This window comes from Mytilus edulis, chromosome 2 (assembly GCF_963676685.1).
Source record: "Mytilus edulis chromosome 2, xbMytEdul2.2, whole genome shotgun sequence".
Classification (NCBI taxonomy): Eukaryota; Metazoa; Mollusca; class Bivalvia; order Mytilida; family Mytilidae; genus Mytilus; species Mytilus edulis.
Window position 1 is genome coordinate 41,576,921 of NC_092345.1, and position 22,255 is coordinate 41,599,175.

The 22,255-nt window shown below is 33.0% G+C and overlaps 1 protein-coding gene across 2 annotated transcripts in view; it reads left to right on the plus strand.

The window, feature by feature from the left end:
- Positions 1 to 594: 594 nt before the first annotated feature.
- The window catches only part of LOC139510182 (uncharacterized), a 107,064-nt gene continuing 85,403 nt past the window's right edge, over positions 595 to 22,255 (plus strand). For both annotated transcript variants that reach the window (XM_071296600.1, XM_071296601.1), the window contains exon 1: positions 595 to 708. In XM_071296600.1, the coding sequence (XP_071152701.1) occupies positions 677 to 708 (32 nt within the window). In that variant the 5' untranslated portion in view covers positions 595 to 676. The remainder of the gene's footprint in view (positions 709 to 22,255) is intronic.

A 22,255-nucleotide genomic window follows, 5' to 3' on the forward strand; every position in this document is an offset into this window, starting at 1 on the left:
TACTATATACAGCATGCAGATGAACAAAAATAACCCAAAAGAAACGATTTAAATTATTTGTGTTCCCGTTTTCCGTTATCATTCCATATTCCGTTTTCCTCTTTTAGCAACACAAAATCGAAAGGGAATTACAATATCTATGGTTTCTTTCAAATGCAAATATGAGCAGTCTCCGATCGTAAAAATACATTCCTGAATACTACATGAAACCTCAACTGAAATCAAATTCAGTTGTGTAACTACATGCAGCGTGGGATATACTATATTGACTGAGTAAAATAGTCCCAGATGCAACTTTAAAAGTTGTAACATTTGTAATTTTGTTAAGTTATTGTTTGTATACTATTTATTCGTTCATAGCTGCTCTGTTATTCCTCGTAATGTGTATAGCATTCATTTGTCTTTCTCTTGTTATAGTGTAAACTGTCTTAAAGAAAAAAAATGAAACTTCAAAACGGAGACATATTTTATTTTAATGAAAAGAACAATGCCTGGGGTAAAATTAATCAGCCAATCTGTTAAAAAAATCTTTACAAAGAAAACATCGTACTTTACCTCAGGGGTTTTATATCCTAAATCTAATTGTCACACATCGTTGGTTATGACAATTCATGCTCTGAAAATTAGGTATTATTGATACACAGGGTCCCCATGTAACTTAAGCGTGGGACAATCGATGCAGGATTTTATTCAGTTCCAGTATAATTGGTAAGTGGACTATATATACGCTTTAAGATATGAATATATAGAAACGTTTCTATTCACACTGCTAGCTTTACGTTTTTAGCGACTAAATATATAAATGTACGAACTATCGTGAACCGTTTCAATATAATTATGGATGAAAAGTACGGTGTTTACTTATATCACTGGTATTAAAGAGATAATAGTAACTGCAATTACGATTATCCCAATATGGCGACGGTAGATATAGTTAAAATCTTTACACTCGTTTTTCTTAAAAGTAGCATGTTTTTGTCAATAGTTACTCAGCTGCAAGGTTTATCTATACCATTACATCATATTTGAATCGTAACGGTGCACTGGAATTGTCTAAGAGCTGTGAAAATAGCCGTTGAAAAATTCGGGATGATAATCGTAACTCTATGGTATTTTTCTTCTTTGATAATCGTAATTTTCTTTATATGATAATAGTAACTGAAACATAATAAATGTGTCTTTCAGCATTTCAATGGTATTTTGTGTGTTAAAAATGTAAATGCCCAGTTAAACGATGACATTAACGCATATAAAAATAAATGAAGAAACTTACAGGTTAAAATATCTAGGATAAATTTACCTATATATCTCTAATTGATGAGAAAAAGGATGGATTAGCTATATCCCATATTCCAAAAGTGTAATCCTTTCAATTCATTGCTCAAAATGAAAGTCACGTATACCACATTTTCATATGTCAAAAAAGATATATGCCTGTTTCATTGATTTCAGGAAGGCATTTGATACTATTAATAGAGATGCCCTCTTTTACAAATTGTCTTAATACAACATAGATGGTCCCTTTTTTTAGTATAATGAAAGATATGTATAAAGAGGCTTTGTACTTGGTAAAGATCTCGGAAGGTATCACTGATTTTTTTAATTCCTCAGTTGGGGTAAAACAAGGGTGTATTTTAAGCCCTACATTATTTTCTTTATATATTAATGATTTACCATCTATTTTTGACTCAACATGTGAACCACCCAAGTTAAATGATAATGATATATCATATCTGTTATACGCTGATGATTTAGTTCTTATCAATAAATTCAGCCGTCCATATTTTTCGTTTGGATTCACTTTTTTCTATTCTATACTGATATATGATTTTAAAAATTAAATTCAAATGTTTTGATCAAATTCCCATGTATTTTAGGACGTTTCTTTAAACAGTGTGGATGGTAAAGGATCTAGAATAGTTACCAGTTTATTGTTACTATTGTTTATTGTCACTTTTGTTTTTTGTTACTTTTGTTTATTGTTACTTTTGTTTATTGTTACTTTTATTTTTTGTTTTTATTAGCCTTACCTACAGTCTTACGAAGCATTTGACAGACGAAAAAAAAACACAAATATGTATATTGATAAATTACATCAAAGGGCCAAACATGTAGATTATCACAGTCGGAACTGGTTTAATTACAAAGATTTTTATAGATTTTAATACAAATATTTTGTGCTTCAGAAAAATGCATGAAAATTAGGAAAGGCTAATTTATGTTTTCATTTAATAGAAAAGTACTAATTATATGGCAAGTATGCAAATACAAAAATGTTTCTTGTTTAGTACCTTCAATATTTTTCTCTACAATATCTCCCATGCATAGGTATGCAGCATACTTTTCATATACCGAGTATTTATGAATTTTTAATAAGTTTGTTTCTAATTGCGCGGAATATGCGTTATTTTATTCTCATCTTTGCAGTCATTCTTTGAATAAGTATTTCTTGTAAGAAAATTTAAAGCTACATCAATTTTATTTTTTGATTTTCGGGCTTTTGGCCAAACTATAAAAGAACACAAATCCATGTTTGTCAATGAACTCCACGTTACTTAATTTCATAATACACAAAGAATCCCATTTAGGGCCAAACATTCTCTAGTCTTATATAGCATTAAATGTTTTAAGGATGTCATATTATCATAATTCAAAATTGAATTTGTGTTGTTTATAGTTTATATCTGAGATACTGAAATTTCAGTGACAGTCATGAAGTAGCTAATATGAATAAAAAGATGTGGTATGTTTGCCAATGAGACAACTTTCCACAAGAGACCAACATGACTCAGAAATTAACAAATATAGGTCACCGTACGGTCTTCAACAATGAACAAAGCCCATACCGCATAGTCAGCTATAAAAGAAATGACACTGTAAAACACTTTTCAAAGTTATCCCTTGTTCATCATAACTTTTAAGTTGTGATATCATCCATGAAAAATGATCGAAGTGACATGAAAACTGTAGCCACTAATTTCTCGTCAAACGGTTTTTGACGAATACTAAATGTCTTTCCTACTTCGTTATGGCATAATAGGGTATGTTCTAGAATAAAATCAGCAGTGGCTTCCCGGGGGCAGAAATAGCACATATAACAACCTACAATAAAATAATTTAAACAATAGTAACTATATTTACTATTTACTTCAGGATAAATTATTTTTTGTTAACTCAGAAATCAAATGTAAGGTGACACATGCGTGTCGCCTGACAATTATTGTCATGTATCATAATTGTCATCGCTCATTCACATATTTTGTGGCATACCTAGTTTAATAAATTTCTGTATATTAACAAAGTTCGTGTTTTCCCATTTCCAAATTTCTTGAAGCTTGTTCACCCTTCCAATTTTATAATATACTAGTATAAAATTGAGAAAGGAAATGGTGAATATGTCAAAGCGACAACCACCCGACCATAGAGCAAACAACAGCCGAAGGCAACCAATGGGTCTTCAATGTAGCGAGAATTCCCGCACCCGTAGGTGTCCTTCAGTTGGCCCCTAAAATATGCATAATAGTACAGTGATAATGGACGTCATACTAAACTCCGAATTATACACAAGAAACTAAAATTTAAAATCATACAAGACTAACAAAGGCCAGAGGCTCCTGACTTGGGACAGGCGCAAAATTGCGGCGGGGTTAAACACGTTTATGAGATCTCAACCCTCCCCCCACACCTCCAGCCAATGTAGAAAAGCAAAAGAATAACAACACGCACACCAAAATTCAGCCCAAGAGAAGTCCGAGTCTGATGTCAAAAGATGTAACAAAAGAAAACAAACAAAATGACAACAATACATAAATAACAACAGACTACTAGCAGTTAACTGACATGCCAGCTCCAGACCTCAATTAAACTGATTGAAAGATTATGTCTTCATCATATGAATATCAGGTACAATCCCTCCCGTTAGGGGTTTAGTATCATACTATCATAAAATATATGAGAAGAACATAACCCGTGTCATGCCAACAACTGTTTTTTTAGAAATAAATGTGTTTAGTTCCGATGCAAAGACCCTATCAGTGAATCAATGTTAAAGCCAAAATGTGCAATCTTTAATGACCTGACAACAGTATCGTAACTATATCCCCTTTTAATAAGTCTATTTAAAGGTTTTGTTAGTTTCTGAGGAGAATACTGACATTTTTGTGCTTTATAAAGAATATTTCCATAAAATTTTGGATGTGAAATACCTGAACGTATAAGATGTCTGCATGTTGAGTTATATTTACGAATTATTTCCTTATACCGGTGATAAAATTTAGTAAATGTTTTGACCAGTTTGTGATATCGAAAACCCTGGTGTAATAATTTTTCAGTAATACATAAATTTCTCTCGCTAAAATCTAATACATTGTTACATACACGAGCGAATCGTACAAGTTGAGATATATAAACACCATAAGATGGTGACAAGGGAACGTCACCATCTAAAAATGGATAATTAACAATAGGAAATGAAAAATCATCTCTTTTATCATAAATTATAGTATGTAGCTGTTTTCATAAGAACAATTAATTATATATGCATAAAAAGAAATGTCATAAGATGTTAGGACGTTTCGTAAATAATTCATCGCCATAATTTCATAATATGCTATCAGATATACGTTTTTAGTGTCAATATCAATAACAGTTTCCAGTTACGATTATCTTTTTTATTTTTAAATACCATAATTACGATTATCTTTTTTCCGAGTTACGATTATCATCCCGAATTTTTCAACGGCTATTTTCAAAGCGCTTAGACAATTCCAGTGCACCGTTACGATTCAAATATGATGAAATGGTATATAGATAAACCATGCAGCTGAGTAACTATTGACAAAAACATGCTACAATTAAGAAAAATGAGTGTAAAGATTTTACCTATATCTACCGTCGCCATATTGGGATAATCGTAATTGCAGTTACGATTATCTCTTTAATACCAGTGTTATATACACGGATATGTTACTCATTCAAAGTACACAAAATATTCTTAAAAGTTAAGAGATAAAGGAAAATTCCTTTCATGAGGGGTACATTTCAAGTGATAAACAAATATATTTTGGGAAAAAAACACTTCTTAGTACAAAAGGGCACATTATTGTCATATTTATATTATTTGAAGAAACTTTCCCAATAGAACGATACATCTATGTGGTATAGAATGAAATTCAAAACAGTGTGGCTGTGGCCATTGATTGACACATTAAATTCATCCATTGACTGAGACAATTTACGTGAACGTTTGTCTGTAACGACTAATGTTCACGACGTACCTACGATAGACATTTAAACTATGGGATCACCAAAGGTTTCTTGACGCCTTTAATTATAAAATAATTCGAAAAATTAATCAGGAATAACCTTTATGTTTTGATTTATATAATTAGTATAAATCAATACATCGTGTTAATTCTGATTAAGTTTTCGAATTACTTTATTAAGGTGTTGTGAACCTTTGGTGACCCCATAGTTTAAGTGTCTTTAAAAAGTACATAGTGAGCAGTGGTCGTTACATACAAACGTTCACCCAAATTGTCCCAGCCAATGGATGAATTTAATGTGTCAATCAATAGCCATCCGTCCGCCCTGATTCTGGTTCGCCCTAGTTTCTGTTCGCCCTAATACCTGTTTGCCCTGAGTCCGTTCGCCCTGATTTTATTTTTAAGTATAGTGTTGCGTTGTGTGTATATAATTGAATGTGTTGAAGTCGGTCTACAATTTCGCCGAATATTTACGATGACGATGTATCATGTTAAATTGTCTAAAGCTAGCTGCTTTACATGCTATACTAGGTTATAAGTTTCAGTACATTTCAGGACTATAAGTTTTTGAGGACTAAGTTTGTATCTGTATGTAATTACGTTACTAGGAAATATAAGTTTCTGTAAATTTCAGCATCACATTGTATTTTTAAATGTAAAACAACTGAAGACTAAATTATTTGTATGTAATTGAATATGTTAAAGTTTACATTCACCGAATATTTATTTATGATGTGTTCTGTGGTACTGCTATTAGATATACATAAATTTTAATAAATTTTAATATATATATATTTCGTTCATTGGTGCAACATATACATATCATAAATGAATATAGGGCGAACGAACCCAGGGCGAACGGACTATCAGGGCGAACAAACTCAGTGCGAACGAACCTAGGGCGAACATGTAATCAGGGCGAACGATCCCGATACCGCCACAGCCACACTGTTTTGAATTTCATTCTAATATGGTCAACAGATGTCCAAGAATTTTGTATTATTCACGGACTCATTTCTTCGCTATTATAAAAAAAAAAAGTGGTTCCCTCCTTTAGAAAACTTGTTCTAAATATAATGAACTTTTCTCCGTTTAAGTTAAGAATGCTAAGTTTTTCATTTTCATTTTCAATACGAAATATGATTCGTCACAATGTGTTCATATTCTTAAATCTCAGGAGAATTTAGTATTCTCTTGTAAATTTGCTACTGTGGATTCATTATTATTCGTTGGATTCCAATTTTCGTGGTTTTCGTGCCTTCCAAATATACTGGTTTGTCGATACTCCAGAGTAAATTATGTGTTGTAAGTACGGACATAAAAAGGTTAAATGTTATGATAAACCATTTAAACAGTTCCATTGGTATCCTAATGAATCCTTTAGAAAAGTTTTAAGTAACGTTTCGAATACAATAAAATTAGTTGGCTTGGCAAATAAAGCTCATTACAGTAGTGATTACTGAATTTGTTAGTAAAAAATAATGTTTTATTTTGTCATTTAATTGTATTCATCGAACCGTACGGGGTATAGCGGTATTCACAGTCGCCGTCCTGTTATAAACAAGATATGCATGAGAAATATTATATATAAACAAGTCCGTTTCGCTATGTTTATACTTTGAACAGGTCGGGACCACTACCTTATATGGACATGCATAAATTAGCATACTTATGTTCTCGCACATGTAATTGTTTATTTACATGTGACGCAATTTATTTTTACCTAGGTTTTTGACCAATCCACTAAATGAGTCACAATGCATGATGGACTGCTACTACGTGTTTACAATCAACCAAGAACACGTGTTATTTACTGAAATACAACACATTTTTTCGTGCAATGCGGGATTCACAATTTCGCTTAGTTTTTCATTTTGTGTATCCTCATTTATAGTTCGTGATATAAAGTATTACTTCCATGCTCAGATTAACGAAGAGTTGTTTCTATGCGAAGAAAACAGGGTTTGAATTACCCGATATATAGCCATTAACATGTTTGATGATGGCACAGATATTTCATGTATTCGTCTACCAGACAGCAACGAAACAACATCTAAAAACACAATTACCCATGAGACAAACTTACTAGTGTAAGAATAAGCCGTCGATAACAGCCAGTGCTAATATTCACGAGTACATCAATTTTCGTATAGATAATTAAAGACAAATGTGTGATCCTTGAATTTTGTGTTCGTAAAAAAGGCGAAGAAATATTTACATACATGGCAGTGTTAGTATTTATTTTTGTTACATTTCAGTATATATGTGACTTCCAAACTGTTCCCTTTGTTTTCAAGGTAGTGAAGTCAGCAACTGTAGTTTCAGTTTGTTCGTGTTTTAACAGGCTCGTACTTTTGCCAAACTGGATTAATTATTACAGCTAATTTCTTATACCTGCAAAGTAAAACTTTGGTTGGCTTGCTTACTTTGTTTGTATAGTTGTTTATACAATCTTTAAACAATTTATATATATAGGCATAGTTTAACTTGTATATTTTATATGTTGTACAATATAAAAACAAAGCAAGCAAGCTAACCAAAGTTTAGCTCTACATGCATTAGGAAATAAGCTGTAATAATGTTATCCATATGTATGTGCGACAAGGTTGAAAATTGGATATGTTTTGTGAAAATTGCAGCGTTGGACCTATAATAAAAAAAGAAAAGATGTGGTATGATTGTCAATGAGACAGCTGTCCACAAGAGACCAAAATGACACAGAAATTAACATTTATAGATCACCGTACGGCCTTCAACAATGAGCAAAGCCCATACCGCATAGTCAGCGATAAAAGGCCCCGATATGACAATGTAAAACAATTCAAACGAGAAAACTAACGGCCTTAATTATATAAAAAAAAAATGAGCGAAAAACAAATATGTAACACATAAACAAACAACCACTGAAATACAGGCTCCTATACAATATATTTTTTTTGATGGGATAGATTTCTTCTCCTTTGATATATTTAATTGGGCCGGGTTTTTTGTTGTTGTTGTTGTTTGGATTGTTTTACACAAGTAATTTTTGGGTCATTTATAGCTTACTTTTCAGCATTGAACCTATGACTGCTTACTTTACTGAATTATGTCTTTGTTGGAAAGATGTCTCATACCTCATCTTCTTATTTCTATATACAAAGCACGTTTTAGAAGAAGAAAAAAATAGGTAATATGGCACCCACTTTGATCCAGATACTTTTAATATTGGAGATATTTTACATATGTCAACAGGACAGCAGCCGAACGATAAAAAACCTCTAAGGTATATTTTGTGATAAAATTGGCAATAAACTGATATTATCGATGGATGAAACAATAAAAAATGATTTGAGCTATATACCATACCCGCTACAGGAGGGCGGGGGTTCAAGAGGGATGGACCCCCTTTTTTTGGACGATCAGTGCATTTGAATGAGGACATGTAGTTGGAACCCCCTCCCCTTTTGTCCAGGGTTAGGACCCCCCTTTTTAAAATGGCTGGATCCGCCCCTGCCGCTTTCATAACACTTATTTTTAGCATACTGAATATTATGATGTTCTTACTTTTAGTTCAGGTCCTGATAAAAAAAATTACACATTCAGTACAGAAAGAAGTGTTTCAATAAAAGTTTTCGTGTTTTTCTCGGCAGAAATGATTTTGGAATGACATTATACCGGTTTAAAAGAGCTCAAACGATTTTCTTACTGGACAGTGGTCACTTCATTGGATATTTCACTGTTTCATGTCGTGAAATTATGCATGTTCAAGTCATAACAATGCACAAAACCGGTTCAACTACTTTTGCAAGGCGAAATAGAAAGTCGAATCGTGAAGCCAGTAAACAATATTTTTTTAATCTGAGCATGCAAATTGAGGATTACGTTATATATTTTATATTAAATATATTTGCAGAATAAAAACATTAGTAATGAGAGTCCCAGACAACTATATTAGTTGACTGTTTTCCCACTAATTCCACGTGTTTTAAGTAGTAGTTTACTCGTAGTAGCCCACAATGCATTGTAGTTCATTGAGTCGATTGGTCAGTTTTTCAAGGCCATATTGGCCTTGTGTTTTGGAAATTACTATGCAAATATATTCTGACGTCAGAAAATCTAGAGTTCTCGACCTGTTGAATAGATGTTTATCAGTTTGGGGAAGTTCCTCAGAAAAGGGTACTGTCCCCATTTATGGCTTTTATACCCGAAAATCGTGTACCAATTTACAGTAATCAAAAATCAAATATTGTATTGCATCATGATAGCAGTCATTGCGCAAATATTCATAATAATGGCATAATTTCCCCCTTTTAAATCATATTTCAAATCACGAAACCAGAGCTGAAAACAAAGATAATGGCCTCTAAATATCCTACTTTTGGAAAAGGAAACCGCTTACACAACAATAATGTGAAATTTGACCAGCAAGTGCATATACTCCGTATTTTGTTCTTGACATGTTTTACACGATGGTAATTTCGATCACCTTCAAATGAATTCACATTTTGTTTTAAAGTTTATGAAAATTTTGTCGACAGCAAAAACATCATATAGCGACACTAAAAAACGTATGACAGTAACAGGTTTTGTTTAGTCCGCGATGCGCCCATTTCACAAACAAAGTGTGTCAAATAATGTTCTTAATTATGAAAATAGCTGTTAAATCCCCATGTTAAACACAATGACATAAATCATTAAAAACAACTAGAAAAGGAAAAGAAAAGAAAAGTTAAAAAGGCGTGTTAGTCCGTTCCATTCACTCCCTATACTATTCGACGCATATATACAAATATATGTTGTCGCACAAGAATCTGCAGTTCCACAAATAATACTTCTTTATCACCAACCAACTTTTTATTATATCATTCTTTTCTGTTTATCTTTTCATTGGAAGTGCTCTCGTCTTGTTATTATGACCCGAAAATGGTTAATTCAAAGTTAACTTTTAGGATTTTGTATATTTTCATAATTCATGCTTTTCATGCTTTTTATTATCATTCTGAGTCGTCGTAGGATTTTAATAATTCAATAGTAAACTATTCAAAAGTTACTTGTATTATTAATGTTTAACATGTAACTTTAATCCTTTCATTCAAAATTAATTGTCAAAGATTTATATCCGTCTTTATGAGAAAAGATTGTGTAATAAAGAATATAGATAAATTGACCCTAAGTGGTATCTGCCGACAGCCAGTATTAAATGTAAGGTTTCTTTCTCTTCCTAACCATCAATTTCAAGACTCCAAACTTTCCTCCCTTTACAGTCGATCTCTATTTTTTGTCATACCTGTAATTTGTGTTCGTCCTGAAAATGCATAAACTATTTACAACTGCATGGACTTTAATAAAATAACAAATAATCTATCTATGAATTAAGCTATGCGCCATTTGTTCTCAAACATTATGTTCACAAGGCTAGTAGTAAGACTTGTCAAGGTTATTGTAAATACTTTTTCCGGGTGACATGTCAATGAAATTAAGAGCGTCTACCTTTTCTTTTAATGATTGTATCTCCTCTATTTGAAGCTTCATGGAAAGATGAATGAATATCCGTGTATCATGTTTCACTGTAAAAAAAAGTTCTATTAATGGGATAATGTTAAGTGACATTTTAGCGCAGACATTATAGCCCTTGTTAGCGCCGGATCAATCCGTTCACCTTTGTTTTAACGAAAACTCATGTCATGAAAGAGAAGTTATTATAATATAAGTGGCCAGTGGAAATTATTTCTGTTTAGTATTGTTTCGATGGGAACAAATATTGAAGTATTTGTTTATAACGAAATGAAGGATTGTTACAACAAAAACATTTATCATGGCATTGATCATTACAAAGGACTTTTCAATTAATACTTATAAACATAACGGCTGTGAAAAAGAAATGATTTTTTTTGGAAAGAAGGTAACGGGCTCGTTTTATATTCTCATCCTTGAGCGTCCTTCCGTTCGTCGTTTCGTCCATCCACAAATATAACAGAGAGACCATACACACATTTGTAAATTGTTTATTTCATAAAAATGGTGCAATGCAAACGGTTGCTAGATATTCTGGTCTTGGATCCGACTAGTACTACAAGAATTAATAAATTGCTTATTCTTAATAGAAAAGATCGGCGCGTTACGTTTGCACGGATTGGTCCTACATAATCATTTGCGCGAACAAAATCCACGTTTGCATGACAAAAAAAAAAAGTAAATTTAATATTGATACTTTTTATAAAAAAAGGTAAACTTAATATTGATGAAATCAATTTGAACAAATAAACTTAATAATATTTTTTTTTAATGCTGTACTATATAACCAATTGTCCACCCATATAAAAGTTTGAAAATCCACTAACAAGATGTACATTTACTTTATTATCTCTGAGTCAAATAAAGGAAAACATTTCTCACAAGTACCAGGCAAGGACTGATCTATAGATGATTCACGTATAGATATCATCCGCATGTATTCTGCGTTTTATTAGACATGTTACGAAAAGGTATATTCTCGACGCTGAGGTTGACAAATTACACTTTAAATTTGGGGACTGTGTCAAAACACTGATTATAGATAAAAATGAAATCATGTGCGGCTCGTGGACTTTAAGCAACCAATAGTCAATCAATCACAAACACCTTATAAAAAAAATACAAATTGAGCTGAAACTGTTTATATTAAGACAAAGTTAGAAGGAAATAAAGGAAGGAAATACATGCCCTCGAAGCCATGAGTAAAAATTTTCTAAAATAGAATGCAACATGTTTCAAGTCAAAATTGGAAAAAAAATCACGTTTATGTGTTTTAAAACAGACTCCGTTAGGCAGCAACCATTTGGTTTTCTGGGAGGGGGGGCTATGTTTTTTTTTGGGAAAAAAAAGTTTGTTTCCAGTTTTTGGAGAAAAAAATAATTTGTTTTTGATTCTGAGAAAAAAAAATTGTTTGTTTCACCCTCAGCTGCCACTATATGTAATGCTAAAATTGAAAGAAATATGTTTTTGACTTGTTGCGAAAAAAATGGATTGTTTTTCGCCGCAGAAAAAAACCCATAGACCCCCCCCCAGAAAATCAAATGGTTGCTGCCTTAGATAAAAATTTAGGTGGCAAACAACTGAATCAAAATACATACACTTCTTTGTGTGCTTTTCATAACTATATGAAAATGATCGTTACATATATATTCTTGAGCAAATATAAAGCAGATTATAATACTTAAGATTATGTGCAAGGTCTATCAATTTTGCAAGGGTTCGCCGAAATATTTACACACGTATGTACCCCGTGTCTCCGCTCCCCCCCCCCCCCCCCCCCCCCCCATTTTTTGCATTAGAGTTTCTGAAAAATATTATGGGTATTTATAAATATCTATTTCTTATATTTCTTATGGTAAAAATGTTTCTGAATATACATTCCATACGGAGGAATTGCCTCCCAAAGTATCAATGCAGTTTTTAAATAATATTCAATGTATACACATGTAATTTCTTTTGTGTTTTGACACAGTCCCCACATTTAAAGTGTAATTTGTCAAACTCAGCGTCGTGAATAGACCTTTTCGTAACATGCCTATTCGTGACTATATACTTTGAATATTGTTTTTCATGATAGTCGTTGTATTTTATTTAAAACTATTCTTTTACATAAAGGCAGTGCTTTTTGATATAATCCTTATTCATGTTATTCAGGTTTATGAATGTCAAAAGGATTAAAAATAAATATTCGGCTCTAATTAAACCATTTATCTATAATGATTACCCTCACTAAAAGTGATATATATTTTCTTGCAGATGAAAATGCTTTTTATCAGTTTGGTATTATGGTAAAAACTCGAAATTTCGACATTAAAATTTAGATACTTAGAAAATTTCGAGTTTTTCTAAGTACCTAATTTTGTATTCAAACATAGTTATTACAATTTTATATAGAAGGAGAGGAGACATGGACACAAATTAATAAAGCATCATCCACACATTTCGGCAATATTTATGATATATATGAACTAGCATGAACTATTAAAGAGTTTCAGTCGAAAAGAACATGTGCATGTTGATTACATGTTTTAGTTTCCACGACACTGTCATAATATCGATTTTCTCGCTGCGTTGAAGACCCATTGGTAGCCTTCGGCTGTTATCCTCTCTTTGGTCGAGTTGTCTCTTTGACATAATTCACATTTCCATTTCCATTCTTAATTTTATGGTTTTCTGCTTGCTGATATACTAGTAACTGACTGCGAATTTGATATTTGCAAACGTATAAATATTGAATAAAGCCTAAATTTTGAGTTTAACAAGTCAAAATTTCGAGTTTTATGAAAATCAAAATTTCGACTTTTCATTAAGTCGCAATACCAATTTTTTTTTAAAGGGAAATTCCGCGATTTTTTACTTATCATCTAATTATGTTCATCTTAACATAAAAAACACATTTGCAAAGTTTTTAATTTATATTCCTTCTAATAACGGAGAAAATCAAGTATTTGTAACTTTTTTTGTTGAATTCTCGAGTGGGTCGTGACGTATTAGCCCGATTTATTGAATTCTGGGAAAAAATAAAATCTGTTTAACTCTTATAGCTTATCGACAATATACGTTATTTAAAGCGCACAGCTGACGAATGGTCGTAGTTATTAACCACAATATAATAATGAACGAAAATGAATATGCATATACCGTTTTGTATTCATTGAATTAAACTCCTATAAAATTATATGTCTCTGTCTCTAGTAAATGTTTTTGAATACATTTAATTAATTATTGTTGAGATTTTATTCATAAAATATTTATTGAACATTTTTACTATTTACTTGTCTATTTACCGTTATTGTTTTGATAATCATTTCAATGCAACTAATGTGTGAGCAGAGTGTGTATATTATTTTGTAAAGGTCACTGTATATTTCTCGGCTTGAGGTCAATTCGTTTACCTTGTAGCTATTTAGCCGCAGGTGTGAGTTCAAGCGTACACAGGTATAAATGTTGTTATTTTGAAAGGATATACAGAAAGGATTAGAAAGAGTATGATGTCACGATGTTAATACACTAAGATGTAATACACGATGAGAATAAAGATTCAATAATTAAATTGTGTAAATTAATTGAAAATAAAATTCAGATTCGTAAATCCGAAAATGTATAAAAATAAAAGGAAACAATTTTTGATTACTTTCTTAGCGGCAATTGGCGTAAAGATTCAAATATGAAGTAAAAAATAGTAGTTTTAATCTTTAATAAAAACTAAATGCAATATTACCCAATTTGATATACCATTGTACATCTGTTTGATATCATTGACTTTACCGGAATTTCTTAACTTGTATTCAAATCTGGCTGTGTTTAAATGCTAATAAAACTATTGCAATTTTAAAGTTTTTAATTGACAAAAAAATACAACATACATGATTTTTTTTTTAGTTTCTTTTTAACATTTTATTCTTACATAATTAAATTCATTTGACAATCATTTACACGAACTTTTTGTGAAAAGAATACCAATTATCTAAGCTGACGCATTATTTTTTTTTAAGGATTTTTGAGGATTTTTTTTTTAATTCTATGATAATAGTTGTGCAATGTTGAACATGATAGCCGTCATTAATCCAAATAAGTAATACAGTAGTTGTAATAAAAGTTATATTTTAGTCATGCATAACTGATATTGACGAATTTAGAATAGTTCGTCCATACATCGTTGTTCTTGAAACAATCATTATTAGTATACATGTAAGTTTCCTGACGTATAAGAGCCATTGAGGATGAGCTCCAGAGAAAGCAGACTAGTAGCGTTTCGTTCGTTTGTTTGTTGGGAAAGGAGAGGAAACGCAACCGCTTGTACAGATAAACAACAGAATTACCATACAAGCATTTATAGTCAACACAGTCTCTCTTTATTCAGTTCATGTTGTCATTCTGATAGCATATATAAACTTGACTCATGTATGAACTGCGGCTTCAAATACTTTCTCAACCTGATCCTTTAAACATGTGTAATCGGACTTCTTATGTATTACTGTATTCATTAAGTAAATGCTAAAGACAATATAGTATAAACGGAAGGAAGACATATCCCCACACTGCCAAATATAAACATAAAGTCTATAGTTTGGGCTTTCTTTGTAAATCCAATTGACCGTACGCGTCATGTTTTATGTGTTCCTGTAAAAATCTGTCTAGTCGTAAACTTAAAGTCCTGTTACAGTTAATTTCCCAATGCTTGTAGACAATATGTATATACCTGACATAGTAGTTAAACTTGTATATATCATATTTAAAATTCAATTGGACATCAAGTTCCCAATATAATAGTACAATATACAAACAAACAAAGCAAGTTAACCAAAGTCTTCATCTACATGCATTAGGAAATTAGATGTAAAAGGATTACCAACTTATACCTGTTATATTTTTCCTCTGTAATTGTTGTAGTCGATCACTAGCATTGTTACAATGAACATCATTTCACCCAAATGCGCGAATATTCACTATCAGTCAAATTGTTCATATCTGTTCTCAAGATCTCTATAGTGCAAGATATTCATTTTCCTTCTATAGTTGGCAACGTTATTTTTTTTAAGCTCTTACTGGGCAAGAATATTTATTTCCAAAATCATATGTCCTTCGCTCCAATAATACCAAATGGTCGTCCACTTTTTCAATGACTGAGATAATGTTTTATATATGTCTAGTCAGGCCTAAATTAAAATATTGTTTGTTTGCCCTTTTCCGACCCTATGTTTTGAAACAGGGTAGGTAGGTAGGTAAAATATTTTATTTTTTTCCCAAAAAAAATAACTTGGCTCGGTATATTTTACAGCATTCCAAATAACAACACCAGTGGAACGGGCAGCATGACAAATCAACATCGACTAAATCATATAGTAAATTGGCTCAAAAGATAAATAATTAATGTCATAATGTGATTCCGTGGTTATTGGTTAACGAATGTAAATAATATGTTAAAAAAATCGTCTGCCAGAAAAAATGGCATTAGATTAACATAAACGTTGGATTGTGCTTCATAGAGTTTAAGGTAAATAAAATAATCTATTTTGTGCATACATGGCTGTAGAAAAGAAAGCAACAAAGTCACACATTAACCAAACTATAAAAGCAAAAATCAATTTGGGCATTAATAACTTTTGCTATGATACCTTCTTCGGCCTTTTTTTGGAGGGGGGGTATTAAAATTGAAAAATACATCTATCTATGGCAAAATTGAAAAATACATCTATCTACAGCAAATGTCGTGGCTAATTGCTATTTGAAAGAGAGAAAGACAATTTGGGGGGGATTTTTTTTTCTAGAGAAGTTTAGATATATGTAAGGTGAAAAGTAATGTAATATATTTTTATTAGTTCTTATAAAAAAATTACATCTTGTAACACTTTCACATAATTAAGCTTCAAGCTTCATATTTTTAAACAAGTAAATATATAAATATGATTTTTAATAGGCAAAGAGAATGATAATTGGGCAAATGAAAAATAAAATAAAATTGTAAATTCAGAATTTTGTGTGTGCATTTATTACAGCTTTGTTGAGATACGTACAAAAATGCAAGTTAAATTAATACAGTTATAATGCTATCAATTATTTCTCAAAAGTTAAGATAAAGTTTGAAAATAAATTGAAAGTAAAAACTTTAATAGCTCATAACAAATGTTATGTTGATTGTTTTTTTTCTATTATTGCAGAGGCAGATTAAGAGGGTTTTTCAGGGGGCCCTGCCCCCCTTTTCTGTGAAAAAATTATACTGGGAATTACTGAAGCATGAAGGGAGCCGGCCCCCTCTTAGGCAGTCAATGGGCCCCCATTTTTGGAAATTACTGGATCCACATCTGTATTGAAGGGCTGTGGCACCGTTAAAGTCCACAATTCCTCTAAAGTCCACAACACCGCTAAAATCCACAACAATTTTCCTCTAAAGTCCACAACGCCGCTAAAGTCCACAAACTTTCCGCTAAAGTCTACAAAATGACCTCCGCTAAAGTCCACAAGAAAACGCCGTTAAAGTCCACAATAACAAGTTCCGCTAAAGTCCACAAAAAAGCACCGTTAAAGTCCAAACATTTTTTTTTTATTATCAAAAGATCAATTCGCTGGTTTAATACTCCCAATAGTATATATATCTAATAAAAAGCATGAACCCTTGTTTTTTCAAAGTATTTTTTACGAAAGCGTATTAGGGACATAGTAAACATAAAATTTGTAATGAAATATTTTTCAAAGTCGAAAGTTTGACTTAATCTCGAATTTTTTACCTTCTCAAATTTTTGAATTACGACTAAGTAAAAATTCATTTTTTTTAATTTTTTTTTTAAAACACGAAATTTCGACTTTGCTCAAACGCAAAATTTCGCCTTTTCTCAAACTCAAAATTTCGACTTTGCTCAAACGCAAAATTTCGCCTTTTCTCAAACTCAAAATTTCGACTTTACTTCAAACTAAAAAAATGACATTATAACGTACACGTGAGTGATTTTGATAAAAATATATCGTTTTATTTTGTTTTAAAAATAATTTCAATATAAGCAAAAGGTAAAGCCCCAGTCCCACTAGACCACGATCGCACCACACTCACCGCGATCTAAATTAAATTCAGATCGTGGTGAGGTCGCGGTATGAGCGGCATGAAAATGTAAATTTCCGTTGCTTTCACGATGCTACTACGTCCTCATTACGCTTCTACAACGATCCCGCTACGATTATAACACGTTCTCACCGCGCTTATGCTGCGACCTTACTACGCTTATCAAGATCTTTTTACGCTCATCACGTTCTTACTACGACCATACCACGAGTTATCCGATTGCAACACGAGCTTACCACGCTTCTACTGCGATTGTAGCACTTTCTTACCACGATTACACTACGTTCAAACCGCGATCTTACTACGCTCTCAGCAATAACGTCAACATCGTGTTCCATATCAATACAGTGTCATTCCTTCAGTTCTATTTCTGATTAATACGTAGATTTCTCAAACAAGATACATCCATGCCACTAAAATCTACTAGACCACGTGGGCGTGGTGTTAGGGTTGATGAAGAAGCAGATGTTGCTCCGATAGTAACGAATCTTGAACACGTACAGATGTTGGACTGACCAATCCGACCTAAATTACAACCTATTGCTGGTCATTAAGCTGAAATGACGATATTTTAGTGAACGATAGCAGATATGAAACAGATGTGTTAATATATATATAGGAAGATGTGGTATGAGTGCCAATGACACAACTCTCAATCCAAGTAGCAATTTTTAAAAGTTACAATTATAGGCCAAGATACGGCCTTCAACACGGAGTCTGGGCTTACACCGAACAGTAAGCTATAAAAGGCCCCAGAAATTACTAGTGTAAAACCGTTCAAACGGGAAAACCAACGGTCTGATCTATATGAAAACAAGAAGCATAGTTGAGCCGTTAGAGAAAATGGACAATAAGTCCCAATTACATTCAGACAAACAAAACCTGGAGAGAATTAATATATTTTATGGGAAAATGACAATGAGAATAATGGTCGTAGTATGAACGTAGTCAGGTCGTAAGAAGCGCGTGATGAGGACGGCAAGAGCGTGCTAAAATTGTACTATGGTCGTAAACAGCGTGGTATAGTCGTAGTGGACGCGTAGTTTGGTCATGGTGAGAACGTGATGATCGCAGTGAGGTCGTAATAACGTCGCAATGAGATCGTAGCGCAGTTTCTCCGATTAAAATCACGCTTTCGCTACGCTCTCACTACGATGGTACAGTGACCTTTGCGATCTTACTACGATCTTAGTGCGCTCTCACTACGCTTCTACTACGACCTGATTTCGCCATGACCGCACCACGATTGTTTTGAACATGTTCAAAGTTTGCCACGCCCATCACGATCTTGAAGACCTCACCACGACCGTGATACGACCTTACTGCGATCTACACGATCGTACGACGATCATCAAAATTTGCATTTTTTTCACAGATCGTAGTGCGATCGTGGCCTAGTGGGACTAGGGTATAAATTACCAAAAAATCTATGTTCAAAGTTAGCCACGCTCATCACGATCTTGAAGACCACACCACGACCGTGATACGACCTTACTGCGATCTACACGATAGTGCATTTTTTCACAGATCGTAGTGCGATATTAATCATGCTCATACCGCGACCTCACCCCGTTCTGATTTTGTTTTAGACCGAGGTGAGCGTGGTGCAATAGTGGTCTAGTGGGACTGGGGCTTTAAGCTGGGGTCACACATTCACGTTTTTTACTGCCGTCTCAGTTTGACAGGACCATTCCCGATTAAAATTTGTCAAAAGTCTGACCAAGATCCTGTGAATCGTGCATGGGAATTTAAACCTTAATTAAAATTTGTAAAACAAATAATATAATCACGACAACAGTCAGATATTGTTCAGGAAGCTTCGATATTCAACCATTTTCAAGCGAATGTGTCCCTATAATCCCGTTCTCAATCCGCTTCTGATCTAATTTGTATCTTTTAAGCTAGGGTTGCACATTCACGATTTTTACTGCCGCCCTTGACAGGACCATTCCCGGGATTGAAATTTATTAAAAGTCTGATTAAGATCCTATGAAACGTGGATGGAAATTCAAACTTCAATTAAAATTTGTAAAAAAAAATTTTAATCACGACAACAATCAGATATTGTTCAGGAAGCGTCGATATTCAACCGTTTCCAAGCGAATTTATCCCAATAATCCCGTTCTAAATCCGCTTATAATCCGATTTGTATCTTTCGCCAGGTAAAATTCGACCGAGTGTGTCACGACTGCGTCCCGATTCTACCGAATGTAATCCATCAGCTATTAGATAGTGACAAGCTTTGTAGTGAACCGACGCTGACGGAAGTTATCCGTTCGAAAACTGTCGGCATACTCGGGATGACCAGGTACTGTCGGAACGTAATCCTATCACGGTTCGCTCTATCGCATTGCAAACGGCTTTGTCTGGTCTCAGTCGAATTGTATTCTGTAATTGTCGGGACTCTGACGTAGGTATCATTGACGAATTTCATATTAATAACGGGACTGTTCTCGAACGGTTTAGGCAAAAACGTTTCGCAATTCACAAGATCTGGATCGAATCTTGACTTAATCGGCAGAAAAACAGTAATGAAAAATTTCTCCAGATCATTCCCGTTCCACACGACACCGTAAAGAATACACAGAACATTTTTAGGGTTTTGATCCGATACAGCATAATCTGTCATGACACAAGCACGACTATAATCCGACTAGACAAAATCGGCTGAGTTTCCCCGAATGTTACGGGACGCACATAATTGTCGGGGTACTTCGCTGAACTTTCGGACCCTTCCCGATCCGTAGGAATCTGTTACGAACTTATACGACTTTGTTCAGATAATTATAGAACATTCGAGATAATTGAGGATAGTAATCCGACTTTTTCACTTTTCGTGTCGTATCGCTGTTTGTTCTCAAACGGGAGAAATAATCGGCAATGTGTGAACCCCGCATAAGGGACATAGTAAGCCCGTTAGTTTAAGGCCCCACATTAGGAACATAATAAGGCCGTCTCATTGGCAATAATACCATATCTTCTTTTAATATATAGTAGAAATAAAATTAGCAGTGAACTTCTTTTTTCAAAGTCGAAATTTTGGTATTTCAAATCTGTAAATTTCGACTTTAACTCGAAATTTTAACTATTCAAATCGTAATTTTGACTTTAACTTGAAACTTTGACATTCTTAAATCTTGAAATTTATTCAAACTAAAAATTTCTGTCAACATGCACCTTCTTTCCGAATGAAACTCTTCAATATTATCCTTATCATATTTTTAAAACCAAACGAATTTCTGAAAATAAATTGCCAAAATGTCTGGATTCTCGGTTGCTTTTAAATTTGCGGCCATGTCTTCTCCTCCTAAAATTGTAATACTAGTAGCTTTTTGTTTGATTACTTACAGCCTATGTTTAAATAGTGAGGAAACGACGAAATTTTCAGTTTTAAAAGTTTTTTGTTTTTGTTTTAAAAAAGTCGATATGTTGTCCACACGTACATTTGATTCGAATCGAAGGCCAATTGAATTCGCTAATCGAATTGACACTCTTCCTTTTTAATTCGAATTGATTTGAATTGTCTAATTCGCACTAAACAATTCGCCTAAGAAATCTGTTTTTGTTGATACGAATTGAAAGTTAACGACGTTCAGACAGTAAAGCGAATTACGTGTGAACGCATCATAAGAAAAGTCAAAATTTGGAGTTTAAGAAAGTAATTTTTTGAGTTAGAAGTAAAGTCGAAATTTTGAGTTTGAGAAAAGTCGAATATTGCGTTTGAGAAAAGTCGAAATTTCGAGTTTAAGAAAAAATCAAAATTTTGAATTTTTACTTAGTCGGAATTCAAAAATTTGAGAAGGTCAAAAATTCGAGATTTAGTCGAAATTTTTAAATTTGGAATGTCAAAATTTTTAAATTTGGAATGTCAAAATTTCGACTTTGAAAAATATTTCATTACAAATTTTATGTTTACTATGTCCCTAATACGCTTTCGTGAGAAATACGTTGAAAAAACAAGGGTTCATGCTTTTTATTAGATATATATACTATTGGGAGTATAAAACCAGCGAATTGATCTTTTGATAATAAAATAAAATGTTTGGACTTTAACGGTGCTTTTTTGTGGACTTAAGCGGAACTTGTTATTGTGGACTTTAACGGCGTTTTCTTGTGGACTTTAGCGGAGGTCATTTTGTGGACTTTAGCGGAAAGTTTGTGGACTTTAGCGGCGTTGTGGACTTTAGCGGAAAATTGTTGTGGACTTTAGCGGTGTTTTGGACTTTAGAGGAATTGTGGACTTTAACGGTGCCACAAGGGCAATAGCCCTGAAATGAGATGTGATTGAGAAACATCCTTGAGTTTGAAAGACCATTGATAATTTGCTTATAATCGCTATTTTGCTTACATCTTAGTTGATATTTACATTGACAACAGCATGTGTGTCCTTAGTTTCTCTTGATGATTTTCTATCTCGAGCAAGTAGCATGACATTAAA